This window comes from Pelecanus crispus, chromosome 1 (genome assembly GCF_030463565.1).
Source record: "Pelecanus crispus isolate bPelCri1 chromosome 1, bPelCri1.pri, whole genome shotgun sequence".
Taxonomy (NCBI): domain Eukaryota; kingdom Metazoa; phylum Chordata; class Aves; order Pelecaniformes; family Pelecanidae; genus Pelecanus; species Pelecanus crispus.
Genome location: NC_134643.1, coordinates 78598411 through 78623920, shown reverse-complemented (window position 1 = coordinate 78623920; position 25510 = coordinate 78598411). Strand labels below are relative to the sequence as shown.

At 39.3% G+C, this 25510-nt stretch overlaps 1 protein-coding gene across 1 annotated transcript in view; it reads left to right on the top strand.

Moving 5' to 3' along the window:
* The window catches only part of SCUBE1 (signal peptide, CUB domain and EGF like domain containing 1), a 216222-nt gene that overhangs the window by 130874 nt on the left and 59838 nt on the right, over window positions 1-25510 (top strand). The window contains exon 8 of the mRNA XM_075709672.1: window positions 12200-12316. Coding sequence (XP_075565787.1) covers window positions 12200-12316 — 117 coding nt within the window. The remainder of the gene's footprint in view (window positions 1-12199; window positions 12317-25510) is intronic.

Below are 25510 nucleotides of genomic sequence, written 5' to 3'. Positions count from 1 at the left end.
TAATGCTCCTTCACAACGTTCAGAGTATTCCAGTTTTTCTTAAATGCAGCTTCTCTATTTACAAAAAGCACCACAATCACAACTAATAGTGCTATTTTTAAGGGACCAGACTGGACTCATCCGATGCTTATAAAACACCTGATCCAATCTATCAAGCGACATTTGCTGAATATGTAGTGTTCCCTGAAGAGGAATCGAACTTTTCTGAAATGAGAGATGCAGGATTCATGATTCAGTGCAAGATTCACCTAGTCGTTTCTTCACACATTCCATATGTGGCAGTGCAGAATTCTCATCCTTTTTTCATGCAAATAAAATTCTACCAATCATGAAATTGCAAGGAAATGAGGAGACAAGCATAACGGAGTGAAGAATTCCACATCCTGCAAGTTACCCTTTTGGTCTCACCTTCTTCATTCCCTGAATATGAAGCTCTTTTTTTTCCTCCTTCATCTGTTCACAGCTATTTGTTTCTTTCATTATACTCTTCTGAATGCTCTTTCTCTATCCTTGCAGCATCACAGAGCATAATTTGCATGAGAATAACATAGTTCTCACTTAACTGAAAATTCAAATATTTTAGTTGTGTGTTTAGTTTCTCCTTTTGCTTGTTGTCCTTTGGGTCCCTCCTTGTACTCTGATCTCATGCCATATATGGCATGTACTGCTACTTGCAGTAAAATTCTTTTTGTGGATGACAGCAGCACTCTTACCATGTGTTCTCTGTCTCATTGCTTTCTTACTCATACTGCATAGTCCCTCTTACTTAAAGGCAAGTGCATCTGTATAATCAACAGAATATTAAAAAAAAAAATTTGCCTTTCCTGAGTTAAGTTTTAATCTCTTCCAAGTTTCAGGCTTTCAGAATTTGTGTATTTTTGGTCAGAATTCGAGTGGGATTTTGAGTGGTTTTTTATCCAATTAGATAGTCTTTGTTGTGAGGCATGGTCATGCAGTTCACCTGCACACAGCAGTGATGTCACTAGTGGTTAAAATTATTTCTGTAAGATTCTCCTATATAACATAAATGTTAAGAGGAGGAGCGTACTAGGTTTAGTAGGCATGGTGGTGTTGGGTTGACAGTTTTGGACTGATGATCTTAGAGGTCCTTTCCAACCTTAATGATTCCTAGTTTTACTTTCATTAAAAATGAGTCCAGCCACCAAGCCAGGAAACATGAAATTAATTATTACTCTACCCTTAATTGGTTTAGTGGTGGACTTGGTAGTGTTAGGTTAATGGTTGGACTGGATGATCTTAAAGGTCTTTTCCAACCTAATCGACTCTATGATTCTATGCAAAAACCCAATATACCTGGAATTCGGAAAGAGCTGTGTTTGGTGGAGATACCAACATGAAGGAAACAGATGAGATGTCAGCACAGGCTACCTTTAAGCCAGACTGAGCAAAGAGTGGTTTTGGGTGTGAGAGGAGATCAGATACAAGTTATGGGCTAATTTGATTCCAGATACTCTTTATATTAAACTGAATGAGTTCAATGTTCTATAAGGTACCACTCAGCTGAGCAGGATCTGGCCCTCCCATAGAACCGCTCTAATACCTTAGCATCATCACTGTTTCATAACAGTAACTTAATAGTAGCTGGCACAATGGAGTCCTGGTATTGGTCCTTATGAGGGCTCCAAAATGCTACAGTGATGCAAAGAATCATTACAGATTATGGCAATTAATAGTTTAAGATTAGGCCTTCTCAAAATAAAACCAATCCTGAGTAGGTACTTTTTTCCCTCTTAAAAGAATCACCTAATTCCTGGCAGTTTCCTTTGAAATCTTACTTTAAAAAATAAGTCCAGTTTAAATTTAAGACAGGACTCACCAATATCCAGTGTGCACTATCTAGGACTGGTTCTGCAGTTTCATTTCTGCTGAGATGTACTGTAAAATCCATTGGGAATCAGTGCAGAACATAAAGCAAATGAGGAGAGAATGGCAACTCTTGTGATAGGTATCAAGGTGATGAACATTAACAGGGCATTTTTCAGCTTTTCAGCATTCATACTTACAGATTGCCAGATATTTGGCTTTCTTTCACAGGCATCCTTAATATTTCCTCACTTGTTCAAATATGTAAGTTTTCCTGTCTTGTACACATAGTCTGGGGAGTAAGTTTGTGTTTCACTGTGGATTAAATACAGACAAATCAACTCATTTTTATGTGTTTAGGATAGGTAAACAGGTTAACTCCTGGTTCAGACACAGTAGCAGTTTACAACAGCTTTAATTAAAGCCCATCTGCTGAGGAACAGAGATTGCTAGTAGTTTAACCCTTTTTGCCACTCCAGTTGCCAGGCAATATTACTTCACAGGGACCTCATTAGGAAAAGATGGTCTAAGGTAATCCATATACCTCATAGCTGCACTGGCTAAAACAATGAGTGCTCTAGAGCTGCCATTCTGCTTGCAACCTTTAGCTTTCAGTTACATCAAGATTGACTTGTTCATGTGTCTGAGCCCTGAATTTAAGACGGTTATTCTGAGCATAAGATACTGTGTTCAGTTCTTGTGCAAAACTCAGACCAAGTGTAGAAGTAGATATGATTACACTCAAGAGTATTATTACTCATAACTTTGCTTGGGCTATGACCTACTTGATAGGACCTAATAGCTACTCTAAATTCACAGCTCCAGACTGCTTCATCGTGAATTACTCTTTGGCTGGCGTAAAAGTTGGGTCAAAATAAGCTTCTCTAATGTGGTACAGATTTTGGGAGCAAAGCCCAACCACCCTATTTCTGCTGACCCCAGTGAGCTTTAGGCTACTGCAAATGAATTCCAAATGAAAGGCAGTTGAATTGCTAGTTTGCTTTAACTTGCCTTATGGTCAGTGTTAGCATTTGGCCAATTATAGTAACTAGGTAGGGAAAACAAGCTTTTTTCCCCTTTCATGTCTTCCTTTCAGCTGTACTTACCTCTTACCATGTCAGCCTAAATGGTTTACAGAAATTTGGCAAACTTAGAAAACATTCTTTGTTTTGGGGGACTGCTTTCTCTTCTCCCTTTTGTCGTAAAGTCAGACATTGCCCAGATTTGTCTCTTTGGACAGCATTGAACACCTCAGTGGCCTTTTAAATTTGAGAATCAGCACAAACCTGCCTCTCTGTGTTTCCAATAGCAATTACCTTCAAAACAGTTATTATTTACTAATTTGTGTTAATTAGTAAGAAAAGAAGGCACACACTGTGCATTTTGCAGTGTATGTATTTCACTGTCTTTGGAGTTTGATGTCATAAACCTACAGATGTGACCAAACCTAATCTTTTATTGCCTACCTGTTGCTGCAAAAAATCCTTTTCCTCTGCACAAGGCCTTAAGACAGGAGGTCAGTCTAACCTTCCTCTCTGATTCAGAGGAGATGGCAATCATTAACTATACAGAATTTTTTCATTTAATTTCTCCCAAGAACAACTTTTTCTGTGGAAGAAGGTGCCATTGACTGTCCCTCTCATGCTTTTCCTAAGAAATAGATGATCAAGACAGCAGCTGCTGCAAGACTTCCTTGAATGTAGGTGATGACTTAAGTGGCTTCCCTCTCCATTTTCACTTGAGGCTACAAATGATTTCTTCTGTTTTCCCTACAGCTGGCCACTTCTGGTCTTCTGTTAAGGCTTCTTTGCATGTTTATACACACATTATTGAAAACAGTTCTTTCATTTACAATTGTTGTCTGCTCTTCCCAGTCATGATCAAGAGTTGGAAAACAAACAGTGCTTCTGGATCTTGTTGACTGCAGACTGCTATGCTGGGTAACAGAAAAGATCGGAGAATCACTTCTCCATACGTCCAGAGGAAACACCTTGATGCTGGATGGCTTGGTTTTGCTTTCATGCCTTGTGGCTGAAAAGCTCTTGATGATAGAGCTACGTATTGATCAGACAACGGGAAGCAATATTGATCACGAGTGCAGCAGTGATCTATGCAACAGTGCGATAGTGATCTAGCAATTCTATGATTCTGTAATATTTCTATACTTTTTATACCTTCTGGGCATAACATGAAATTAAGATCATTCTCCTTCATGCAGAGATCCACATAGCACTCCCCTGTCTTGTATCTTGCTCAAGATACTACTGTGCACAGGTCAACACAGTACAAGTACACTACATTGACTGGTATCTCAGTGGCCTGCACAATGGCACAGTGACTGCAAAATGGCATTTGTGCTTTTAGACAGTAATAGTACAAGCCCAAGTTACAGTCAGCATCTTTTCCTGAGGGCTCTTTGTGACTGCCGCCTGGCTCAGCCTTCTTGTGTGATGGGCAGGATTACACCTTTACTGTGCAAAGAGGGTGCCTGCCTCTTTCTGAAATTACCTTCCTGCCTACCACCCAAATAAGCTTATTTTGGTTTAGGTCTTCTTAAAAAATATGATTGATCAGTTTGTTACTTGTCCATTTCATTCCTTATATCCATGTACAGCATCTTTAGGTTTTTTACATATTTTTATCTTTTAAGAGAATAATTTGAATATTCATGTTATCTTAATCAAATTTTTATCCCACTGAACAGTGTATCAAATGTTTTAGCAGGTTGACTGAGACTGGGAAAGCAGTTTTGCATATAGGTGCAGGTATATGCACACATTCCAGAGTTTCTGAATTTAACTTTTTAAGTAGAACATAATTAGAGCCAATCCAAAATGACTAATGTTGGTTAAGACAAAACAGAGACACCAAACTGTCTGTTTTATAATGCTTTTTCATATTAATCCTGTTGCATATTATGCTAATCTAAAGGAATTTAAGAATGGATAGAAAACATTAAATTCTCTTATCCCTGTAAAAAGTTACGTTTACAGAGGAATAAATATCAGGGCAAAAAGTAAATTAACAGTGGGGAGTGTCAAGTCTTGCTTTTAATTTTGGTACTATTGGTAGTAATTTCTATACTGTTGGTAGCAATAAAACCAATGGTATTTTATATTTATAGAGCATGTGTGCTAATGAATTTCAAAAGATCTTATGAGTGTAGAAAATACTTCATCTGTTTGATGTGAGGAGACCAGTATATCACAAAATTTCTTGTGAGCTCCAGCGCAAGTAATTTGTCAAGGGTGACAGAGCAGCTTATGGGAAGCAAGGGAAGAAATTTAGGTCTCTACTTCCATGCTTCAACTTTCTGAACATGAGCATTTCCTATTGGAAATATCATAGAATCATAGAATATCTCAAGTTGGAAGGGACCCATAAGGATCATTGAGTCCAACTCCCTGCTCCACACAGGACTACCTAAAACTAAACCATATGACCAAGAGCATTGTCCAGATGCTCCTTGAACTCTGACAGGCTTGGTGCCGTGACCACTTCCCTGGGGAGCCTGTTCCAGTGACTGACCCACCCTCTCAGTGAAGAACCTTTTCCTGATGTCCAACCTGAACTTCCCCTGATGCAGCTCATTCCATTTCCTCATGTCCCATCACTGGTCGCTAGAGAGAGGAGATCAGCACTCCACCTCTGCTGCCCACCTGGAGGAAGTTGTAGACTGTGATGAGGTCACCCCTCAGCCTTCTCTTCCACAAGCTGAACAAGCCAGGTGACCTCAGCCACTTCTCTCAAGTCTTGTCATCGAGGCCTTTCACCATCTTGGTCACCCTCCTCTGGACACACTCTAATAGTTTGATGTCCTTCTTAGTTTGAGGCGCCCAAGACTGCACACAGTACTCAAGGTGGGGCTGCACCAGTGCAGTGTAGAGTGGGAAAATCATCTCCCTTGACTGGCTAACTATGCTGTGCTTGATGCACCCCAGGACATGGTTGGCCCTTTTGGCTGCCAGGGCACACTGTTGACTCATATTCAACTTGCCATCAACCCAAACCCCCAGATCTCTTTCTGCGGGGTTGCTGTCCAGCCTCTTATCCCCCAGTTTGTACGTATAACTAGATGCAGAATCTGGCACTTGCTCATGTTACATTTCATACTGTTGGTGATTGCCTAGCTCTCTAGTCTGTCCAGATCTCTCTGTAAGGCCTCTCTACCCTTGAGGGAGTCCACAGCTCCTCCTAGTTTAGTATCATTGTTATTTAGTATCATTTTTTACAATGAGGGTGGTGAAGCACTGGAATGGGTTGCCCAGAGAGGTAGGGGAGGCCCCATCCCTAGAGACATTCAAAGTCAGGTTGGACGGGGCTCTGAGCAACCTGATCTGGTTAAAGCTGTCCCTGCTCACTGCAGTGGGGGTGGGCTTGATGACCTCTAAAGGTCCCTTCCAACCCAAAGCATTCTGTGATTCTATGATTCGGTGATTCTATGATCATTGGCGATACTAGATGTATGAGATCTATATCAGCAGTATGAATGTATCAGATTCCAAAGAAATCTTGAGCTTGAATAGGATACTAAGTAGACATAACCTGTGCCCTTGAATTTGACATGCTGCATGCTGTGTTCATGGTACTTCCCTTCTCCCTCTTCCCCTCCAGTATTCTTTATCAGAAATAAAGTAAAAGTGAAACTCAGATTCTTTAGTCTCTGTAGGATGTGTGAATCAGTTTCATTGAATCATAGACTCATGTAAGTTGGAAGGGACCTGTGGAGGTCATCTATTCCAACTTCCTGCTCAAAGAAAAGGCAGCTGTACCAGGTTGCTCAGGGCCATGTCCAGCTGAGTTTTGAGTATCTCCAAGGACATAGATTTCACAGATTCCCTGGGAACCTGTTCCTGTGTTCGACCACTCTCATGGTGAAAAATTTTTACCTTGTATCAATCTGGAATTTCCCATATTCTAACTTCTGTTGGTTGCCTCTTGTCCTTCCACTGTGCACCTCCAAGAAAAGACTTGTTCCACCTTCTTTATACTGTCCTGTTAGTTACCTGTAGGCAGAAGATCTCCTCTCAGCATCCTCTTGTTAAGGCTGAACAGCTCTCAGTTTCTCAGCCTTGTCATGTGCTCCAGCCCCTGAAACATGATGTTGGTAGACCTCCACTGAATTTGCTCTAGTTATGTTCATGTCTTTCTTGCACTGGAGTGCCCAGAACTGGACACAGCACTCCAGATGTTGTTACTCCAAGCACCAAATATAGGGGTAAGGTCACTTGTCTTGATCTTCTGCTTGTACTTTTACTAATACAGGCCAGGATGTTGTTGGTATTCTTTGCCTTAAGGAAACACTGCTGACTTCCATTCAACTTGTCCACCAGGGACCCCAGGTTTTTCTCCAAAAGTGCTTTCTAGCCAGTCAATTCTAAGCCCGTTCTGTTGTATGGAATTATTCCATCCCATACGTAGGACTTGGGTTTGCCTTTGTTGAAGCTCATAATGTTCCCCTCAGGCCAGTTTTGCCAACCTGTTAAGCCCCTTCTGAATAGCAGCCCGGCTCTACGGTGTATTGACCACTCGCCCAATTTGGTATCATCCACAAATTTGCAGAAAGTGCCATCCATCCTGTAGTCTAGGTTGTTGGTAGAGACATTAGGCAGTATTGGCCCTAATATCACTAGCTGAGGCTGAGGGATAGCTCTAGTGACAGACTGCCGGTTGGACTTTGTACTGCTGATTCAGTCGTATGAGTCCAGCTGTCCAGCCAATTTTCCATTCTCTGTATTATCCACTTATCCAGGCTATTTCTCACAACTGTGGCCATAGGGATGCTATGGAAGACCATGTCAAAGCACTTGCTAAACTTAAGGTGAAAAACATCCACAGTTCTCCCCTTATCCACAGTGTAAGTCATGTCATTGTAGAAGGCAACTGGGTTAACCAGGCATGATTTGCCTTCAGTAAGTCGATGCTGGCCATACCCAGTCATCTTCTTGTCTTTCACGTGCCTGCAAATGGCTTCCAGGATGATTTGTTCCATTAACTTACAGGGGTCTGATGTGAGGCTGGCTGACCAGTAGTTCCCCAGATCCCTTCTCTTGCCTTTCTTGATGTTTACCTTGTCCAGTCATCAGGAACCCTACCCTGTCCTCATAACTTATCAAAGATTATACAGAGTGACCTCACTAAGACATATATGACTGTATGATCTTCAGACGTATCCCTTCTAGTCCCATAGACCTATGTAAGTTTGTTCTGCTTTGCACTGTATCTCAGTTCCTAAAACATTGTTTTGGATCTTAGTTCAAATTGACCTAGGCTGCCAAAGTGAATAATAAAGATTCCAAGATTTGCCTGGTTTTGAGCAATACCCTTAAAATCACATCATGTTCTTTTGTTCATAGAGATAAAATGAAGTCACAAAAATTGGAGACAGATTTTGGAGACACCTGTCTTTGAGGCAGTTTTTCAATGGCTTTATGAAATAATTGGCCACTTCCAAAAACCAGATTTGAATAGAAGCTTGCATTTTGAATGGTTATGTTTACCTGGTACATAAAAGGAGCTGAAATTTAGGTTTTCAGAAATGTTCCCAAACCATGACACACGTGTTCAGAGTTTCAGGCATTTAATAGTATTCAAAGCCAAATAAATCCTTTCTGGTGTGGGTCTTCTTTTTAAGAAAGTGACCAGGCTCTGTTGCCACCTGGTAGAGATTCTGCTTTAGTTCAAAAACTTCAGAACTAGAACCTGGAGAACTGCTAAATCCTTGCAGACACTGAAGTGACATATTAAGTATGAATGATGATGAATAATGAGCGCCCATGTAACTTCACCTGGTAACTTAGTCAACATTCCTGATCCAGTGCTGAAGGACCAACAGCTTCAAGCTTGTGCTTTTTAATAGGGTATTTTAATATCCAGAAGCAGTGCATATCCCATCGTGCAATGGACTATTGTTAAAACAATAAATATCCTAACTGAGTAAACCATAGGTATAGTGTGTTGGTAATGATTTTGGTTACTACTTGTCTATAGATCCAGGGAGTAGATACATGAGAGGTTGTTCCAGAATTAGGAGCTTACAGTGGAAAAACACAATGTAAGCTGTCCCAGACTGCCTTATGTAAATAGATGTCCTTTTCTTTACATGCCTGTTTCTGTCTGAGTTTTCTGGTGGGAATTCAATAAGGATGGAAGTGGGGCTGCAAATATCACTTTATATTCACAGTAAAGTCTAATAGTTTCAAATGATGAGCCTTATCATAGTTCAGAAGGAATCTAGATGTCAATTACATGACACTGCTTTGTGTCTTCCAGTTCTTTTTCTACTCCCTCATCAGAACAAAAAACATCAGAAATGTGCCAACAAGTCTAAAACAAACAAAAAGAAGAGTAATAAATATGCTGAGGTTGCCTTTCACATAGAAAAAACCAGTGGAAAATGGTCTGTAGGATCAATATCACCATGAAGAACTGATCCAAATTTTGAACATCTGTTCTTTCCCTTCCATATAAGTATAGCTTCTCCAACATGATAGCTTGGAAATAAGTAATTTGCTTCTGCTCTTTATTTGAGACCTAAAACTTGTATTTGCACTGCAAATATATACTGACGTTTGATAGTGGTGAGGTGAAGAATGAGTTGAAGTAATTTCTAACAGAAACGCAGGTGGTGACGTGCTTCAGTTTATGTTGTAAATAGGCCTCAGCTATTCTCTCTGATGTACCTCGTAATACCTTTCTCCCACATTCTGCTATTCACGTTTGCTTTCTTTTACCAATGTTTTCTCATGACCTTGAGTTTAAGGAATTTCATCAATACATCTCTCCGATTATCCAAAATGTTAGAAGTACTGTCAGATGTCCTCTTGCTCACTTGGATCTTCATTCTGTTAGAGTTCGTCATGTATTAAAGTCAGAGTCACCAGGAAAGTTGAAGGGTATTTATCCCTTTTGGTTTGTTTTACTAAATCTTTGTGAAAATAAGAAAAGCTGGCTTGATTCCCTCTATTTATACATAGAAATAACTCTTGTTCACTGAATGACCCTTACCCTATAGATCCAGTCATCCATGCCATGGGAAAAAAAAACTGTTGTGTCTATTCATTTTCACTGGATGTCATCCAGAAAGCAGAAATATTACTGCTTATGTTCATCTCGTGTTGATGAACTGCAATAAAGGACGCTTCATATGCCAAAGTTAATCTGCTAACGTAAGATTTACTGCTCTTTGCAGTGCCATGCCAAATGTACATCTTCAGCACTTTTTTCCTGTTTTTCAACCTTAACTCTTTACTCCTGGAAAATCATACTACCATTAAACTGTAGCCAAGTAAAAACGTTTTAAATGACCTGAAATTTTTTCACTTCTCTGAAATGTAAAATCATTTGATACGTTGGCCTATGAGGACACACGCACACATTCACATACAAATGGGAATGCCAACATTGTCAGGCAGCAGTGTCAGCCTCTTAGTCTATAAAATAGTCCTTCCCAGGCGAGTAGATGAAAATCAAAACTATATTACTTCAACAGTTAGTTTCAAGTCCTGCAAGTCGTACCTAAGGTGAGCAAGAACTCCGCCTGAAAATGAAGAGTTGCAGACTCAGCTCCATTTTCAGAAAGCTGTTCCAGAAAACATGTCAATCCATTTGTTAGCTGTGCTTGCTGGCAGTTATATGCAAATCCATTTGTATACTGATTGCTTTTTCTGCATGATGTTATTACATAGCACACATGGCATAAAAAATTTAAAATCTGTCTAGTAGAGCATGTGTGACTGTATATGAACAGCAGAGTTCTGTCCCATGCTATTAATGTATGTGTGCCCCAACCCCTTGCTTTCAATTTGTTTGTAACTGCCAGCAGCTTATTCCACAACTGAGGTAGAGGTCTGTGCCAATGCAAAAGAAAAAAAACTGTTACACTTTTTTTCTCTTATTTCAAAGCAATGAAATTGCTCCAAAGGGCTGGTCTAAGTTCACCTTGAGGGCATTAGCAGAGGCTACTTTAAAATAAAAATCTTTTAGTACTAGTCAGTTGAAAGATAAAGCCTTTTCTGTTCTGTGTAAATAATTTTTGATCAATGTACTGTTCTAAGGCAATTCCTGATTAGCATATCCTATAGCTTATTGTCGGACCCTGTCCACAGGGTACAATTGTGACACAGACTGTGAATATTCAGCAATAGGAGTCTGTAAATCTGAGTAGGTAATGACAAAGCCTCTTTAGGGAAAGCCAGAATGAGGTGAGCTGAGTAGAATAATGGCAGTCTTGGGGGGCAGGGGGGTATTCTAATTTAATCAAAGCCAGAGCAACTGAAAAAGATACTATTAAAGGGACTTGCTGTCTGAAGTAAATACTTTTCAGATAAATGCACAGTTCAAACTGACGTGCTAAATTAGCATCCTTACATCCACTCTATTCTCTGGATCAAAGCAAAGTTAATCATTTCACTTGCCTTTTATCTATTTTATGGATGTGTGTGTGAGTATGTATGCGTATGTATGTGTACGGTGTGCGCATGTGCATACATGAGTAACAGAAAATAATGGCAATGAGGGAGGGGTTTTTGCTTTTCCTGTAATGAAGTTGAAGATTTTTTTTTAAATGCAGTGATACCTAATAGTCATTGCCCACTGTTGTAAAAGCTCAGAAGTATTGCAGCTTTCTCTTGCCTGTGTTTGCCCAGCCACCCTTCTACATACTACAAGCACTGGGAAATTTCAATGACACAGCTTGGAATGGGTTCAGTGACCTCAATTATGCCCTCCCACCCACTCCAAACTCCTTTCAATTTGCAAAAAGCTTTAAGTGGACAAAACCCAGATGCCTTTTGCTTGTAGTTCAGTAAGAACAGATTGGGCATGTAGATTCTTGTCAAAGTGATATATGTAGTTCATTTTCTATTAACTCTTTCTTAACTAAGGATTTTAAATTCTCAGTTCCAAGTCTAGCACTCTGCTTTGCTTTGTACTGCTTTTTAAAGTTCATTATGCCTACAACATCATTTAAAAAATGAACCTTAAAAAGCCTCGGCTAGACATTGACTGATAGGAAACAGACTGAATGTTTGGTTCTGCTTTTAAGGGCAATCACTTTTTTTTCTTTTTAAACTTGTTTCATATGCAATAACCCATCCTATTGTCTAGGACCATTCAAAAGCACTAATTAAATATAATAAATAAAAGCAGCAGTTTGGGGGGAGAAAGAAATCATGACTTGTGGAAATGATTTACCAGTCAAAACCAGTACATGGGCCCTGATGACCTTGAGAGCTTGCTTCAGTTGGCTTGCTTAGATTGCTTTCATAATGTTGTAATATTGCCCCAAAGAGTCGGTGCCTCTCCCCTCCCCCAGAACATTTCATTACACTCCCTTTCTCCCTCTCTCTCTCTCTCTTTCTCTTTCATTCTGCAGAAACATGTGCTGTCAATAATGGAGGCTGTGATCGGACTTGCAAGGATACCGCGACAGGGGTACGATGCAGTTGCCCAGTTGGATTTACCCTGCAGCCTGATGGGAAAACGTGCAAAGGTCAGCTTCTGTTTGCTTTGCAATGCATCATTTGCCTTCAGCGGTTCCAGTACAAGATGTAAATATTCAGTTATTTAATCAATACTTTTAAGTTAAGACAATACTGGCATAGTGATTGCAATTGAGTTCATTAGCTTTCTCCTTCCCTAGTGTTTCTGTATTTACCTATTTCAGTCATTTTTCTCTCTATTTATCAGAGGGTTTTATTGCTGCAAAGAAATGAGATACAGAGGTCAAACTGTTTCGAACTGACCAGAGATTTAGAGGAACAACTCTGGCTGAAAAAAGCCTTCAGTTTCACAGGATAGTCTAATACCCTTGTAAAACTTCAGTCATCTAATGGTGTCTGAATTTGTCTATTTAAAAAGCGAGTTAAAATTCTCAACCAGTACTTGGTTACCTGCAAATAATCAGCTGTTTATTACTAAGTGAAGCCAAGCAAAAGAGGCAGAGGTATTGGTCAAAAAACCCCAGACAATTGTCCATTTCTGCCCCTTCAAAACATCAGTAGCCAGCTACAAATGAAAACCAAACCAACATTTGCTAGTGCACAGGTCTAAACCGTACAGCTGATGCTCAGATTTTACTGTTCCAAAAGCAGCATAAGAACCTTGGTATTTTGTCCTTCATGAGTGTGCTAAAACTGAGGTCAGGGGAAGAGAGAACAGAAAAGAGCATCTGATATCACTGTCAACATCTGTTCTCAGTTAAGGAGACAGGGACAGTTCTCAAATATCCCTGCAGAATCACACTTAATGGCACTATGCACGTGAGTAGATCTGAATACATGTTAGTAGGACCAGGCCCTCCATCAACCATTTTCCCACCTTCCTGTGTATTTCTTTTGAGCTCCATTGCAAGAGACTTGGTGATGGACATCCAGGACAACATTGCATATATTGTTGTCACAGAGAATACTTTTTTGTCACTCAGTGGCTTAGCATAAGTTGACCTAACTTGCTAAGAAACTATTGGGACTTTTTTTCCTTCAAAGTAACCAGAAATGTCAGAGTATCTTCAGTCCGGGGCTTGATGTTACTCAAAATAGTAAAACCCACAAAAATAAACAGAAAATGTGTGGTTTCCTCTTGCTCCAGGCTGAAAAATCCCAGTGCTTGGGCATGATCCTGTTAGTATTTATAGAAATAACAGTCCATTTGCTTGTTTATTTGAAAATAAAACATTTAAACTGCCATTGCACACAATGTTAATAGTTAAGGGTGAGCACACATCAAAAATTAGTCGTTTTAGTTCAAGCCACATAAAAATAAATCTTCATTTTTACAGGCAGACTAGCTAAGCCATAGCAGAACAGTAACAGTGATTCCACCGAGTGCTTAAAAAGGGGGCATTTTAATACTGTAACATACACCTAGACCTGATCATAATGTTTATTATTGAAACTGCATCATGAAAAAAAAGATTAATTCTAAATTTAGAAGTTGGGCCATAGAACTAATATGAAACAATATTTATATAATAATCAAGTCTATAATTAGTGCTGCAGACAAAATGAGATATTCAGCTGATCCTCAAACCAAATACCCTAGCTCTAAGCTCTTTAACATTTTTTTTCTTTTCCCCTTTTTTATGAGAAGGAAATATAAGAAACAGAATCTGTATTTTTATGATGCTGCAGATTCTTTCTTACTTTCTTAAAATAAGCAGCAACTGGAAATTAACTCACATGGTTTAACAAAACAACCAGGCCATTTCTTTTTAACCTTTATTGACATTTCATGAAATACTCTTCTTCATAAAATGGTAAAATATGTTTCACATTTAATATAACTGTAATTAATAGTATTTTATCTAGTGTATTGCCCTGTGAGATTTCTGGGCTATATTCCGCTTCCCTGAAGCTAAAGTAACTTCCCATTTAAATCTGTGCACAGAGGATCCTGCACTTAAACTCACCAGTGAAGCTTCTTCTGTAGCTTTCACAGGCAGCCCTTAGTCAAGACTGCTCTCTAAGTTTTACATCTTCTGAGTGCAAAAGTGGGCATTTTGGTGGAGTGACATTGATCCCTTCTCAGCTCCTTTTACTTATAGGTAAAGCCTGGAAAAGGCTGGGGTGGGGAAATTCAGTGTGCACATATTCCTTCCTCTGAGCTCTGTAGGAAACAAAAGAAAAGAGTGATCAGCTCAAGTTTTCTCCTTTGATTTTTTTTTTCCTCTTTACTCTCCTTGATTTGACTGGCCCACAGTTTCTCACATATACAGTTCGTTGTTCCCTCTAGCTGTAACATTACATCTGTGTGGTAAGAGCAATGGATTATCTATTGGATGCCCTTTAAAGCATCTTCAGCGATCATGCAGCTGTCACCTCCTGTCTTTCTTGGGCAGAGTTTTCAAGTCCATCAAGTGTCACAGCATCTCCAAGTGAGGTTTTTCATAGAAGCATCATTTTAAGAGAGGTTATATTTCTAAATATGGGAGAAAGATATGCCGTTCTCTATTAAAGGAAAGTAGAGAGACAGGGCATGTAAGAAGAGCTGAGAGAAGTTGGATGGATAATTAATATATTAACCAAAAAAATGCAATTGTGGGTTCAGCAAAATGATTAATATGTTTAGGTTGAATTTAGCAAATAATGTTGACCAAAAAGAATGTTTTTATTGGAAAGTCTATGATTTTTCAGTCCCTTTTGGCATCTTCCTCTCTAAGACGTTTTACATAGTGCAGCTACTATTTGAAATTATGTAGTTGCTTCGATTCAAGAGGCTTAAATAAGACTCAAAGAAACATCTGCATTTTTGAGTACTCCAAGGTGGACATTCCGTAATTTATTAATCTGTAATTCTAGCTCACTTTTAGGTGATTTCCTCAACAGTGCGCTTTTGCCATACTGGTATTTTATGGCAATCTATTTTTTTTTTTCTTCCTTATTTTTTACAAGGGAATCAGGTAAATCAGAGATTATTTTATTTTAAAATTAATGAAATAAATAAAAATATTCTTTTTCTAAATAACAAAAATTCCTAGATGGTTTGGTTCAAAAATCAGGACTAGTCTGCTTTAGGCATTGTATAGACATATAATGGGGAAAAGAGTTTACTGTCCAAAATGTTCACAGGTTTTTGTTTAGCAGTTTGGAATTGAATGGCAAATAAACCCTATTAAATGTAACTAATTGTTCTACACTTTGTTTGCAATATCATATTTCGTATTCTATCATAAAAGCTGGGATGGATTCAAATCACAGGGTACAGAACTGAGTCAGGACTGATACTCTGGTATTTCTCCTGGCCCTTTCCCAATGTATCAGAGAATGGAGGGTGCAGGAAAGCAATTTCCAAGTAATGCAAGGGACCTACGTTCAGCAGTTTTGCATGTCAACCTCTTTCACAGGCTCAGTGGGAAATGAGAGTTCATTGTACCTCAAAGAATCAAACTCCTTTTGTTAATGCAGAGTGCAGTCTGGTTTATATCAACTGTCAATAAAATAAAGAAGAAAAAATGTTGTGGAGAAAGTTTTAACATGGAATATGTACAGGTAGCTGCATAGCCCATAGGAAGACTACTGTAGTGGAAGATTGTTTTGGTTTCCGGAAGCTGAAAAAATCTTGTTTTATCTCTTGATTCTTTCTCCCTTATGTATATTACTTACCTGATCTCGTAGTGAAATAAGAGCAAAAGTGCTGTCTGTGGTCTAGTTAGAGGGACCTTCAGATGTATTAATGGTGGCTGGGATAAAAAGTCATTAACCTTTTGCTGTTCTTTAAAAGTCAGTTTCAAACTCGTCTTCCCTCAGATGGGTTGGCACACAGCAGAGAATGCTCCTTTTTTCCCTTCAGCTTTCTTATCAGCTTGGCTCTTAATAAGCCAAACCATGGCAGCTTTTGTCAGCTCAGAGAAGAGACACAGCTAGGAGAAGAGGCAGAAGGAGTTCCATATTTTCCCTCTAATTAATGCTATTTAATTTTTCCTACCATTGTAACTGGGTGATCCCAGCTTGATGCTGAGTTCATTTGATGCTGTTGATTATTGTGCTACACATGACAAAACAGTGTAGTTAATTTCCTTAAATGCCTACCAAGTCATCCCGCAGAAGTCAGCTAATGCAGACGGAAAGGGAGCCAGAGGATTAAAAGACATAGTGGCCCAGGATGCTTATTGCTCATTGCCTCCTACCCACTTTTTAATATCCCCTATATTGTGCATATCAGAGGTTCTGTGGTCCCTAGCTCCCGTGCTTGTTGGTTTCCATGCATCCTTCCTGCTGAGTACCCTTTTCATGCACCCAGCTGTAATCTGCCCTCAGTGAGAAGATTCATCAGTTTAGCATTTTAATTACATTAAATACAACTTATGTAGCGGATAAAGCAGGCGACTCATTTGCAAAAAAACTTGTGGGGTTCAAGAGGAGTGGTCAGACTAGATTAGGCTTAGCACAGATTTCTGAAGGTGGTTGTTGAAATCCAGCTGCCAAACTGGATCAAACAATAAAGGGCTCATCTGCCCAAGGGCAGCTACAGAAGGATGGGAGACAAGCTGAGCAAGGGAGCATTCTTCTTCCAGGATTTACAGTAGAGAAGGACTGGGAATGACTGCAAAAGACATCTGAGAGAGAGACAGGGGCTTTCTTTGTGGGTTCTCCAAGAAGTGAATTAGAGCAAGAGGAAGGGCCACAGGCTTCTGGCATAGTGTAAAATGTAGGACCGTGTGTCTTGTGCTCCATCTCTGCCTCAGGGATTTAACGAAGAAACTGTGCCCCTGAAGAGCTCTTGTGCCCCAGAATAATGCAGCTTCCCAGCATAGAAGAACTGTGCAGGGTATAGCGCTTGCTGAACTCCTAGTGTCAAATGGCAGGGCAAATATAATTTTTAAGCAGGAGCAGAGAAGCATAACTGGATTTCTAAGGGTTATGGAGCAAAAGCCACATCTCAAATAGAGCTTTTCCATAAACATCTATAAAGTGCCACCTAACTTTGGAATGCCCCATAGATGTTTTGTAATAGCAAGGTGTGTATTATTTTGTTTAGCTAACTTTCTGGTTTGTGTCATTTTCATAGGCAAGCTTGGCAGCGGGATTTTGGGGAGGTAGATACTCAGCTGGGCTAGAATGCCAGTGGTTTTAGTAGCAATATGATGTTACATTGACAATCTGCCACCAGCTGTGGCTAAATACAGCAGAATTAATTCATGTGCACGAATAGATCTTTGCCAAGCCCAGGTGATCTCATGGACATGTATTTAAGAGACAGAAAGGTCCCTGCGTGTCTCCACCTAGAGATGGGGCATTTTATTTACTGTGCAACACTAAGTAAGCCCGTCTTAGCCCTCTGGCATATTGTTTAACTAAAGCGGTGTTACGCTGGGGTTATGTGACTGGATGCTGTTTAGGCAAACATTTCTTCTTCCTGCTGTCTCATTGTCATGGTTACCCAGCAATGTGGTGTGCTCTCTACTTCCTTGAAACAGGCCCCCATCCTTTTGCATTCAGATGCAGCAAAGAAATGTGGCACTTACATGCTTAAATACTTGACTGTGCTGCAGTGGGAGCATCAGAAATGCCTTAGCGTTGAATGGTTTATCCACTAACTCGGCTCTGTGACCTTCCTTATCATTAAGCAATCCAGACAAGAAGAGCAGGAGCATAGAAACTAATGAACAATTTCAGTCAAAGGACCAAATCAAAGTTTATTGAAATAAAAGGGAATTTTTGTATTGACTTTATTAGGTTGACATAGTAATTGCTTTTTTTAATCTTTCTTAATTGCAGCCTATTACAGCAGGAAAATGTATTTTAAATTGGTTTTGGATACAAAAAAGTGAAACCGTGAAAGTGAATTAAATTTTGAAAATTGAATTGTTTCTGTGAGGAAAGAGTTTGTTACAGAATGAGTTTCACTGAAGCAAAATATGTCATGTTTTGTTAAATATGAACTGAAAGGTTTCATTAAATTAAATGTTTAAAATTAATGCTTGACATCAGTTTGGTACAAGAATATGACTCATATGTTGAAGGCTTTCCTCTCTTTTCATTCGGAACACACTAAGTGAAAAGCTCACAATGAACAGTTTAGCTGGCCAATTTGGCTTCATTTCCTGGCTACAGAATATCTGTGAACAGTTATGATTTCCTCCATCATTCCATTAGTCAAAATTACTTAAAATTTGTTTTAGGTTTTTGCTCTAAATTGGATTAAATTGACTAAAGCTTTTAGAATTGCATCTTGTCAGTCCAAATCAATTCAGAAGAAACTGAAAATGTTTCCTCTTTTTTTAGAAAGGAACACCGGAACGAGTTGCAGGTTATTTTTATTGTTTATTATTAGAATAAAGATGCAGTTGTTAATCTGGTACATCAACTATAAGCTTTCTTGAGTTATGATACTACCTTTTTTTGATTGTGATTGATTGTATAAGTTTCAGAGTAGTATATTTTTTTCACCGATTGCCTAAACAGGGAAGTTTTTTGCAGTAAGAGTAATTACCTATGATGAACTCAAGTTTTGTTTAGTTAATATTCCTGATTCAACCTTTTTTTTTTTACACACCACTAAAAGTTTGTCAGTAAAATACATCCCTGTGCAAGATAATCTCTGTAAAATACATGCATCAGTCAAGTTTACACCGAGGCAGACAGAACTTAAGTGGCACATATGACCACAGTTTTCACATCATGTAAGTGTCTCAGTGACTTTAGAATCAAGTCTATAGGTTTGGAACAGGTCTTTTGAACTAAGATTTGTCTCACCAAAGAGGCACATGCAAGACAGGCACAAATTAATTCATGTGAATGAACTTTTTCTATTTTTTTCATTTGAGCACTGTTCTAGTTTTCTTCCTTAGCTATAAAGAGACCTCCTTGAAAGAAGTCATCCAAATACAAAAAGTTTTCCTCAGTTAGATTGCCACCCAAAATTCTTAGGTTTCTCTTTAAGTGAGACCATCATTTTAGCAAAGGTATACATGACTTTTTCATAAATGCATAAGAAGCGTTAGAGAAGATATCACTAAAATAGCATGCTGAAAGGTAACCTAAGTTCCCTGCTGAAGTGTATAACTTCCACTTGAAGGTGCACAGCCACGGAATTTAGATATTTAGCTTCTGTGTAACTTTGAGGAATGTATTGCATTAGAATTGCTAAGATACTGTGCTATAAAGCCGGAATTACATTCCTTGTTGAATTCATTCACATACATCAGCATTTTAAATTAAAAGGAATTTAAATGATCTCCTCAAGAGTTTAAACTTCTAGAGGTTGCTTATAGGGGCAAGTCTGTTCATAGCTGCCTGACTACTCCTACTTGGGATCCGCAGGCTACTTTCTGTGCATCTCCCATCAGCGGTATCCTTTAGTGTGATATCTGTGATACTCCACACAGTGAAAGGAATACTGGTGCCTGTTCTACTTTACATGGCGTTAGTGTCAATAGGTATTGTATTGGCACCCAGAGCAGGTCCTGGGACATACAAAAAGAGCTTTTTCCATCTCACCTTTCTCTAGCAACATGAAGATATCTTTTAAGACATGTGAAGAGGTCAGTTCAGCTTCCTCCACATTAGGCACATAGGCTTTTTGTGGAACATAAGCATTATGAGCCATTAGCCATAACGAGACATTAGCATTTTCCAGTGCTCTCTCAAAAAAGGGAAAAAACATGCATGCAAATGGTGTGAAAGAATAAACTCAAATGAAGTAAGTTGCTGGCAGTCATCACCTCCACTGCAGGCGGAGTGCTGTGGTACCAGCAAATGTCAGCATAAATGTCAGGCACAAGATTACAAGCAGCAGTGGGTTTTTGAAGAGGACGTCTGGCAAAGCCAGAAAGGGCAGAGACCTGCTTGTCTTATTCCCTTTTCTTCTGAATATATTTCCCTTGATAACTGCAGCACCTGAAATGGCCATTTACTTCTGTGGCATATCTTTAAGATAATTTATGTAGTTAATAGGGCGGTTATACTCTTACTTTTAATACTGGTTCATACCAGTGCTGCTTGATGCTAGAGTAATTTGGTGTACAGCACATTAAATTTTGTTAACATTCGGCTGATACAGTGCCTTATATTCATAGTTTGATTTGGAAAGTAGCATATGGAAAATGGTCCCTTAGCCTTACTCTCAGTCAGAGGTGCAGTGATGACTAGTGAGAGCAGCTTTTCATTTAACCTCATAAGTAGCTTCTCTTTGCTTGCTGCACATAAATAAAGTTATCTGGGTTGGATTGCTCTGGGATATCCCAGAGCCATAGTATGCATGTTGTTACGAGTTGGTCAAAAGTAACTAAGGGAAAGACAGGATAACTCTCAGTAGGCTTTAATTTACTGGTTTGGTATCTCCACCAGAAAAAAATGCAAAACTTTGCAAATGGAAACAGATTGAGATACACTGAGTGCTTAGACCCTCTATGAAGAAGCTGACCCAAGCAGACAGAACATTTTAACCATGATTCTGTTGTGACGGCACAAGGAATAATGGATTTAAATTAAAGAATAGATTTAGACTAGACATAAGGAAGAAATTTTTTACAATGAGGGTGGTCAAGCACTGGAACAGGTTGCCCAGAGAGGTAGTGGAGGCCCCATCCCTAGAAACATTCAAGGTCAGGTTGGACAGGGCTCTGAGCAACCTGATCTGGTTAAAGCTGTCCCTGCGCAGTGCAGGGGGGTTGGGCTAGATGACCTCTAAAGGTCCCTTCCAACCCAAAGCATTCTGTGATTCTATGATTCCTGGGAGAGGCAAATGATACAAGCTTTTTAGATGATCAGCCAGATACACTTCAGGCTTTTTAGGGGAAAATTTCTCATACATTTCAGAAAATTTAATCCTTGTGGGATTTCAAGTCAAGAACCACACAAAAAAAGGCATTGAAAATTAAATTACTATTTCATTTTTAAAATAGAGGTTGTCATCCTCAGGCCTTTCTATAGATTGCACCTTCTGTGACTCTTCCTTTGATCCCCAAGGCCCATATTGCCCCTGTCATGGATACTGAACTAGAGTGTCTGTCCTCTCTTCTATGCATCAGCTCTCAGTGGTCATCAACTTTGATTTTGGACCTTGTGCCTTTTACTTCCCTCAGGAGCCCCACAGTGTCCTATTTTTTAGAATATGGCTGGAAGAATAGGTGACCCCAAGGAAAAATAAGCACATCAGCCTTGGTAATTGCTGATGGGATTAGAGGTTTTACATCATATGGCTAAGCTACCTCTTATTTGCACAAGCTTAAAGGTATGTGCATTGGGAAATAACATTGAACAGCTGGCACCCTCTGAACTCATATCCTATCTCAATAACATGTTCATAAGCACATGTGAATAGTCTAATCCCTGCCTATAGGGTATCCACTTTACTTGCCTTGAAAATATATGTGAACTGAGTTACCCATTCCACTTCCCTTCAGAGTCTGACCAGTGAGCAATCTTGACTCTTCTTGACCTCAACAATAGAAATGAAATATAAGAAAAAAGTGGATGTTAATACAGTGCTGCAAAGAGGCCTGTGTTCTCCACTCACATGTGAAAGTCAATGCAACACAGTTCCTCTCTGGTTTCCTTCTACCTTCTGTGTCACTCCCTCAGAAAAACATCCTACTCTAGAGGAATCAGACTTCCTTGATTTTTATCAACAGTAGCCAGTAGCCTGTTTGTCAAAGCCAGTTCACAAGCTGTCTTCAGGGGGTAGAATTTTAGAAGTTAGTTATTAAAGTATGCGGTGTCTTTTAACAACCTTTAAGTGTTTACTGAAGTGGTTTATTTTGAGCCGTTCTTTCTCCCTGATGACTTTCTCCCTGATGACTTTCTCCCTGCTTCTCATCAACTTAAACCAAGAGTAAACTTCCCAACAGTCAAGTCAAGATCTAGTTTTCATAATTCATTATACAGCAACCCCACTTCCGTCAGACCCCTTACATGACTCTGCTTTCAAGCTATAACAACTTACCAGTGTTTGTAACTAGAAATAAGTGCATGTTCAAATATAAACACCATTTGAGTTTGCTTCTCTGTACTTGTAAGCAAAGAGCTATCAGAAAATAGGAGAGATCAGATATGATCGCAAGCCACTACAGCCATGAATCAAAACAAAAAATACCTTTGCCCTCTCCATGCTGAACACAAGGCAAATACAAATCTTGTGGCTGAGGTCCGTCTTTTATCCTAAAAACAAGAAAAAAAATTAAATACAAAAACCTCTTATATGTTTGCATGCGTGAATTATATGACACAGAATGGAGAATGGACAGAGAAACGTCTTTGCCTTGCATGACAAGTCAGCACTTAAATAAATTCATGAACATCAGACTGATGTGAAGAATGATGGCAATGAAAATGTGGGTCCTCCAGTAACTAGACTAGTACTTTTAGGAGTAGCAAAAATAGTAATTTTCTATATATGTGATGCACAGATTAAATATGCACTTAAATGTTCAATTAAAATAGCTGAATTTTCTTTAAAATGCCTTCTGATAAACAAGTTCTGACCATTTTCCAGTGCTTCTGCATAGTTAAAGCATCATGAGAGCACATGCCATTTTCAGGAAGCAAGGAGATAGCTTCTTAGTAGAGGTACATTTGTGCGAATCTCAAACTGCTAAAGTGATTTATGGAAACAAACAGATTTTCTGTGTAGATGTTGCAGCAGCAGCAGCAGCAAAGGATCTCCCTGTCTCTTCCCCTTCCTAATACTCCTCTTCTTCTGACAAAACCCATATGATTAAGAAAATAGAGGCATTTGTGCCAAAGAGGTGACCAAAGGCTGCCAGTGGGTGATTTAGGACTATGAAACAATAGATGCAGCTGCTTAACCAAAGAAAAAAGTAATGAAAACAACATTAAATGAGAGGAAAATTAGGACTTTTGTCATGAAAACAGTGGTCCTGCTCCATGCATGAGTACCGGCAAGAGTTTCTGAGAACACATTTTGTAACCTCTTTGGGAAAGCACCGAGAAGATTGTGTCATAGTGCAACCCAGTAAATGCTTCTACAGGGAATTCTTTGGCATAAGAATCAACCATATGCATGGACTGTGCTGCAGAGGTAGACTTGTAGTTGGTGAAAGAAGGTGCAAAGGAAATTTTCTAAATTTATTTGGTAGGAGTGGCAAATGGAAGACTAAAGCCAAAAGGGAATATTAAATAACAGAGGCAGTTTTGAGGTTATTTTTGTTTTGGTAGACTTCAGCAAGATGCAAGACCATCTGTGTCCATAAAAAGCCCATAAAGATCAGGATTGAGAGAGGGAAGACTGAGTAACTGATGGAAGAGCAATGGTCAAGGTCAGTGTATCAAACGAGCTGCTTGGTTTAGAAGAGATGGATAAGACTAGGAAACCAGAGCACAAACTCCCAGGTAGCTACAAAAACATTTTCAAAGTAGCAACCTAAACGTGGATTAAAGAAGCAAGCATTAAGGCCTGTCTACGATAGCCTTATTGCTGAGGGCAGAGTCATTTTATGTGATTACATCTATGTTACCCAGTCTCAAGACAAAGAACAAATAAGATCAACCCAATGTGAGGAAAATGGTAACAGCATCTGGCAGGCAGCTGCCGCAGCTCAGTAGAAGGCTCTGTGGCTTGTCCAGTGAGGGGGCCACAGTCGTCTGGCCCAGCGCTGCTGCCCTGGAAACAACTGTTTCAAGGCTTGATAGGACTGGGAAGTGACTCAGAATTAGGATTCTCATTTTTTTTCCCCCCTTTTTTAAAGAAAAGAGGTAGTTGACTGTTGTTGATGCAGAGGCAGATCTGGCATGTGATAAAATGACAGAGCATCTGGCTGAGGGGCAGAGGGAGGCACAGAGAGAGGAGAAGGGTCAGCAGAGTTGGTGGTAAAACCATAGGTGGTGGAAGAGATGTTGCAGAGACAGAAACATGCTAGTCACCAGCAGAAAATGTGTGGGATTTGGGGGAGGAGAAGATAGAAAACTTTTGGTGGTAGGTGACTGCAAGTGGTCAGCAGCCTAGAGAGGGGATCAGAAAAGTGAGCAGCTAGACTCTGACTGATGGATATGTATGTTGACTGGGCATCAGCACAGTGAATTTTAGATATACAGATGTAATTTGATCCAGACATTCTAAGAGAGAATTGAATTTCCAGGCGACAGTGAGGAAAAATGGAATTATAAACCTATGGCATTTAAAACAGTGAGAGGAAATGCAAATTTTAGATACCAGCACAGGTGAAATTTGTCAGAAAGAAGAAAATGGAATGGTAGACAAAAAAAAAAAAGAGAGTGGAGAGCACAATCCAAGAAATAAAACTGTGGATAACATCTGCCTTCTAACTGTTGCTGCAAATTTATCTACTCCCAAATGTGTGTGAAACTTTCACCACCCCTTCCCTATTTTGGGGGGCATTGCCTTTTTTTTTAGGTTAAACACATACAATTCATTTGTGTGCTGTAGACTTGTTCACGACAGACAAATATAATATAACAGATTATCTTCCATTAAAAAATTGCAGGCTTGGGTCAGCTGCCATGTAACTCATTCAGTTTCGTTCCCTCCCAAGGGTTCCATCTATCCCCACAAAATAAATTCATGTGTACTAAGTTAGGGTTTTTTCATGACTAGGCAATATCCCTGTTCCCTGGAAACTTGCAGTTGTTATTTGTCTTTGTGAACCTCCCCTTTGAAAATGCCAAATCCTTTAAATTAATGCTTGGGAGGGTCATATTTTGCATTTCAGTTGTTGAAAAGACCTTGCATTTATTCAACAATATAAAGCTCCCTGAGGATCAGCAAGCACAGTTTATTATCTAAAAGTGTGCTGTGCTTTCTGTAATTTGGGGGTTGACTACTCACATAATCATAGCTACCAACATTCAAAACTTACAGTACTTTTTTTTTTGTTCTTTTATTATGCTATTTTCATCATAAAATACAGCTTGTTTTTTATAGGGCTAGATCCTGCTCTCAGTGAAGTATTTGTCTTCCCTGTACAGAACTGATCCCTGGTTGGCTGAAGTAATGTCTTCAAAAAGTTTTGGAGGGTGAATTTTTGGTCACCAGCCAATTTTCTTTGATTCGCTATCAGCTACGAGGCATTTGAATTATCATGTGCTAACTGCATTCAGCCATCCTTTGCAGCAGGAGTAGCTTCATCACAGGAAAGCTAGCATAGCTTCAGTAGGATTTGAGAGGGAGCATCAGTATCTTCAGCTGTCCTTAATACCAGTTTTATTTTTAACTTTTATTTCATTAAATCAAACACAATTTTTAGAAGCAAACTGAGATTCTTGGAAAT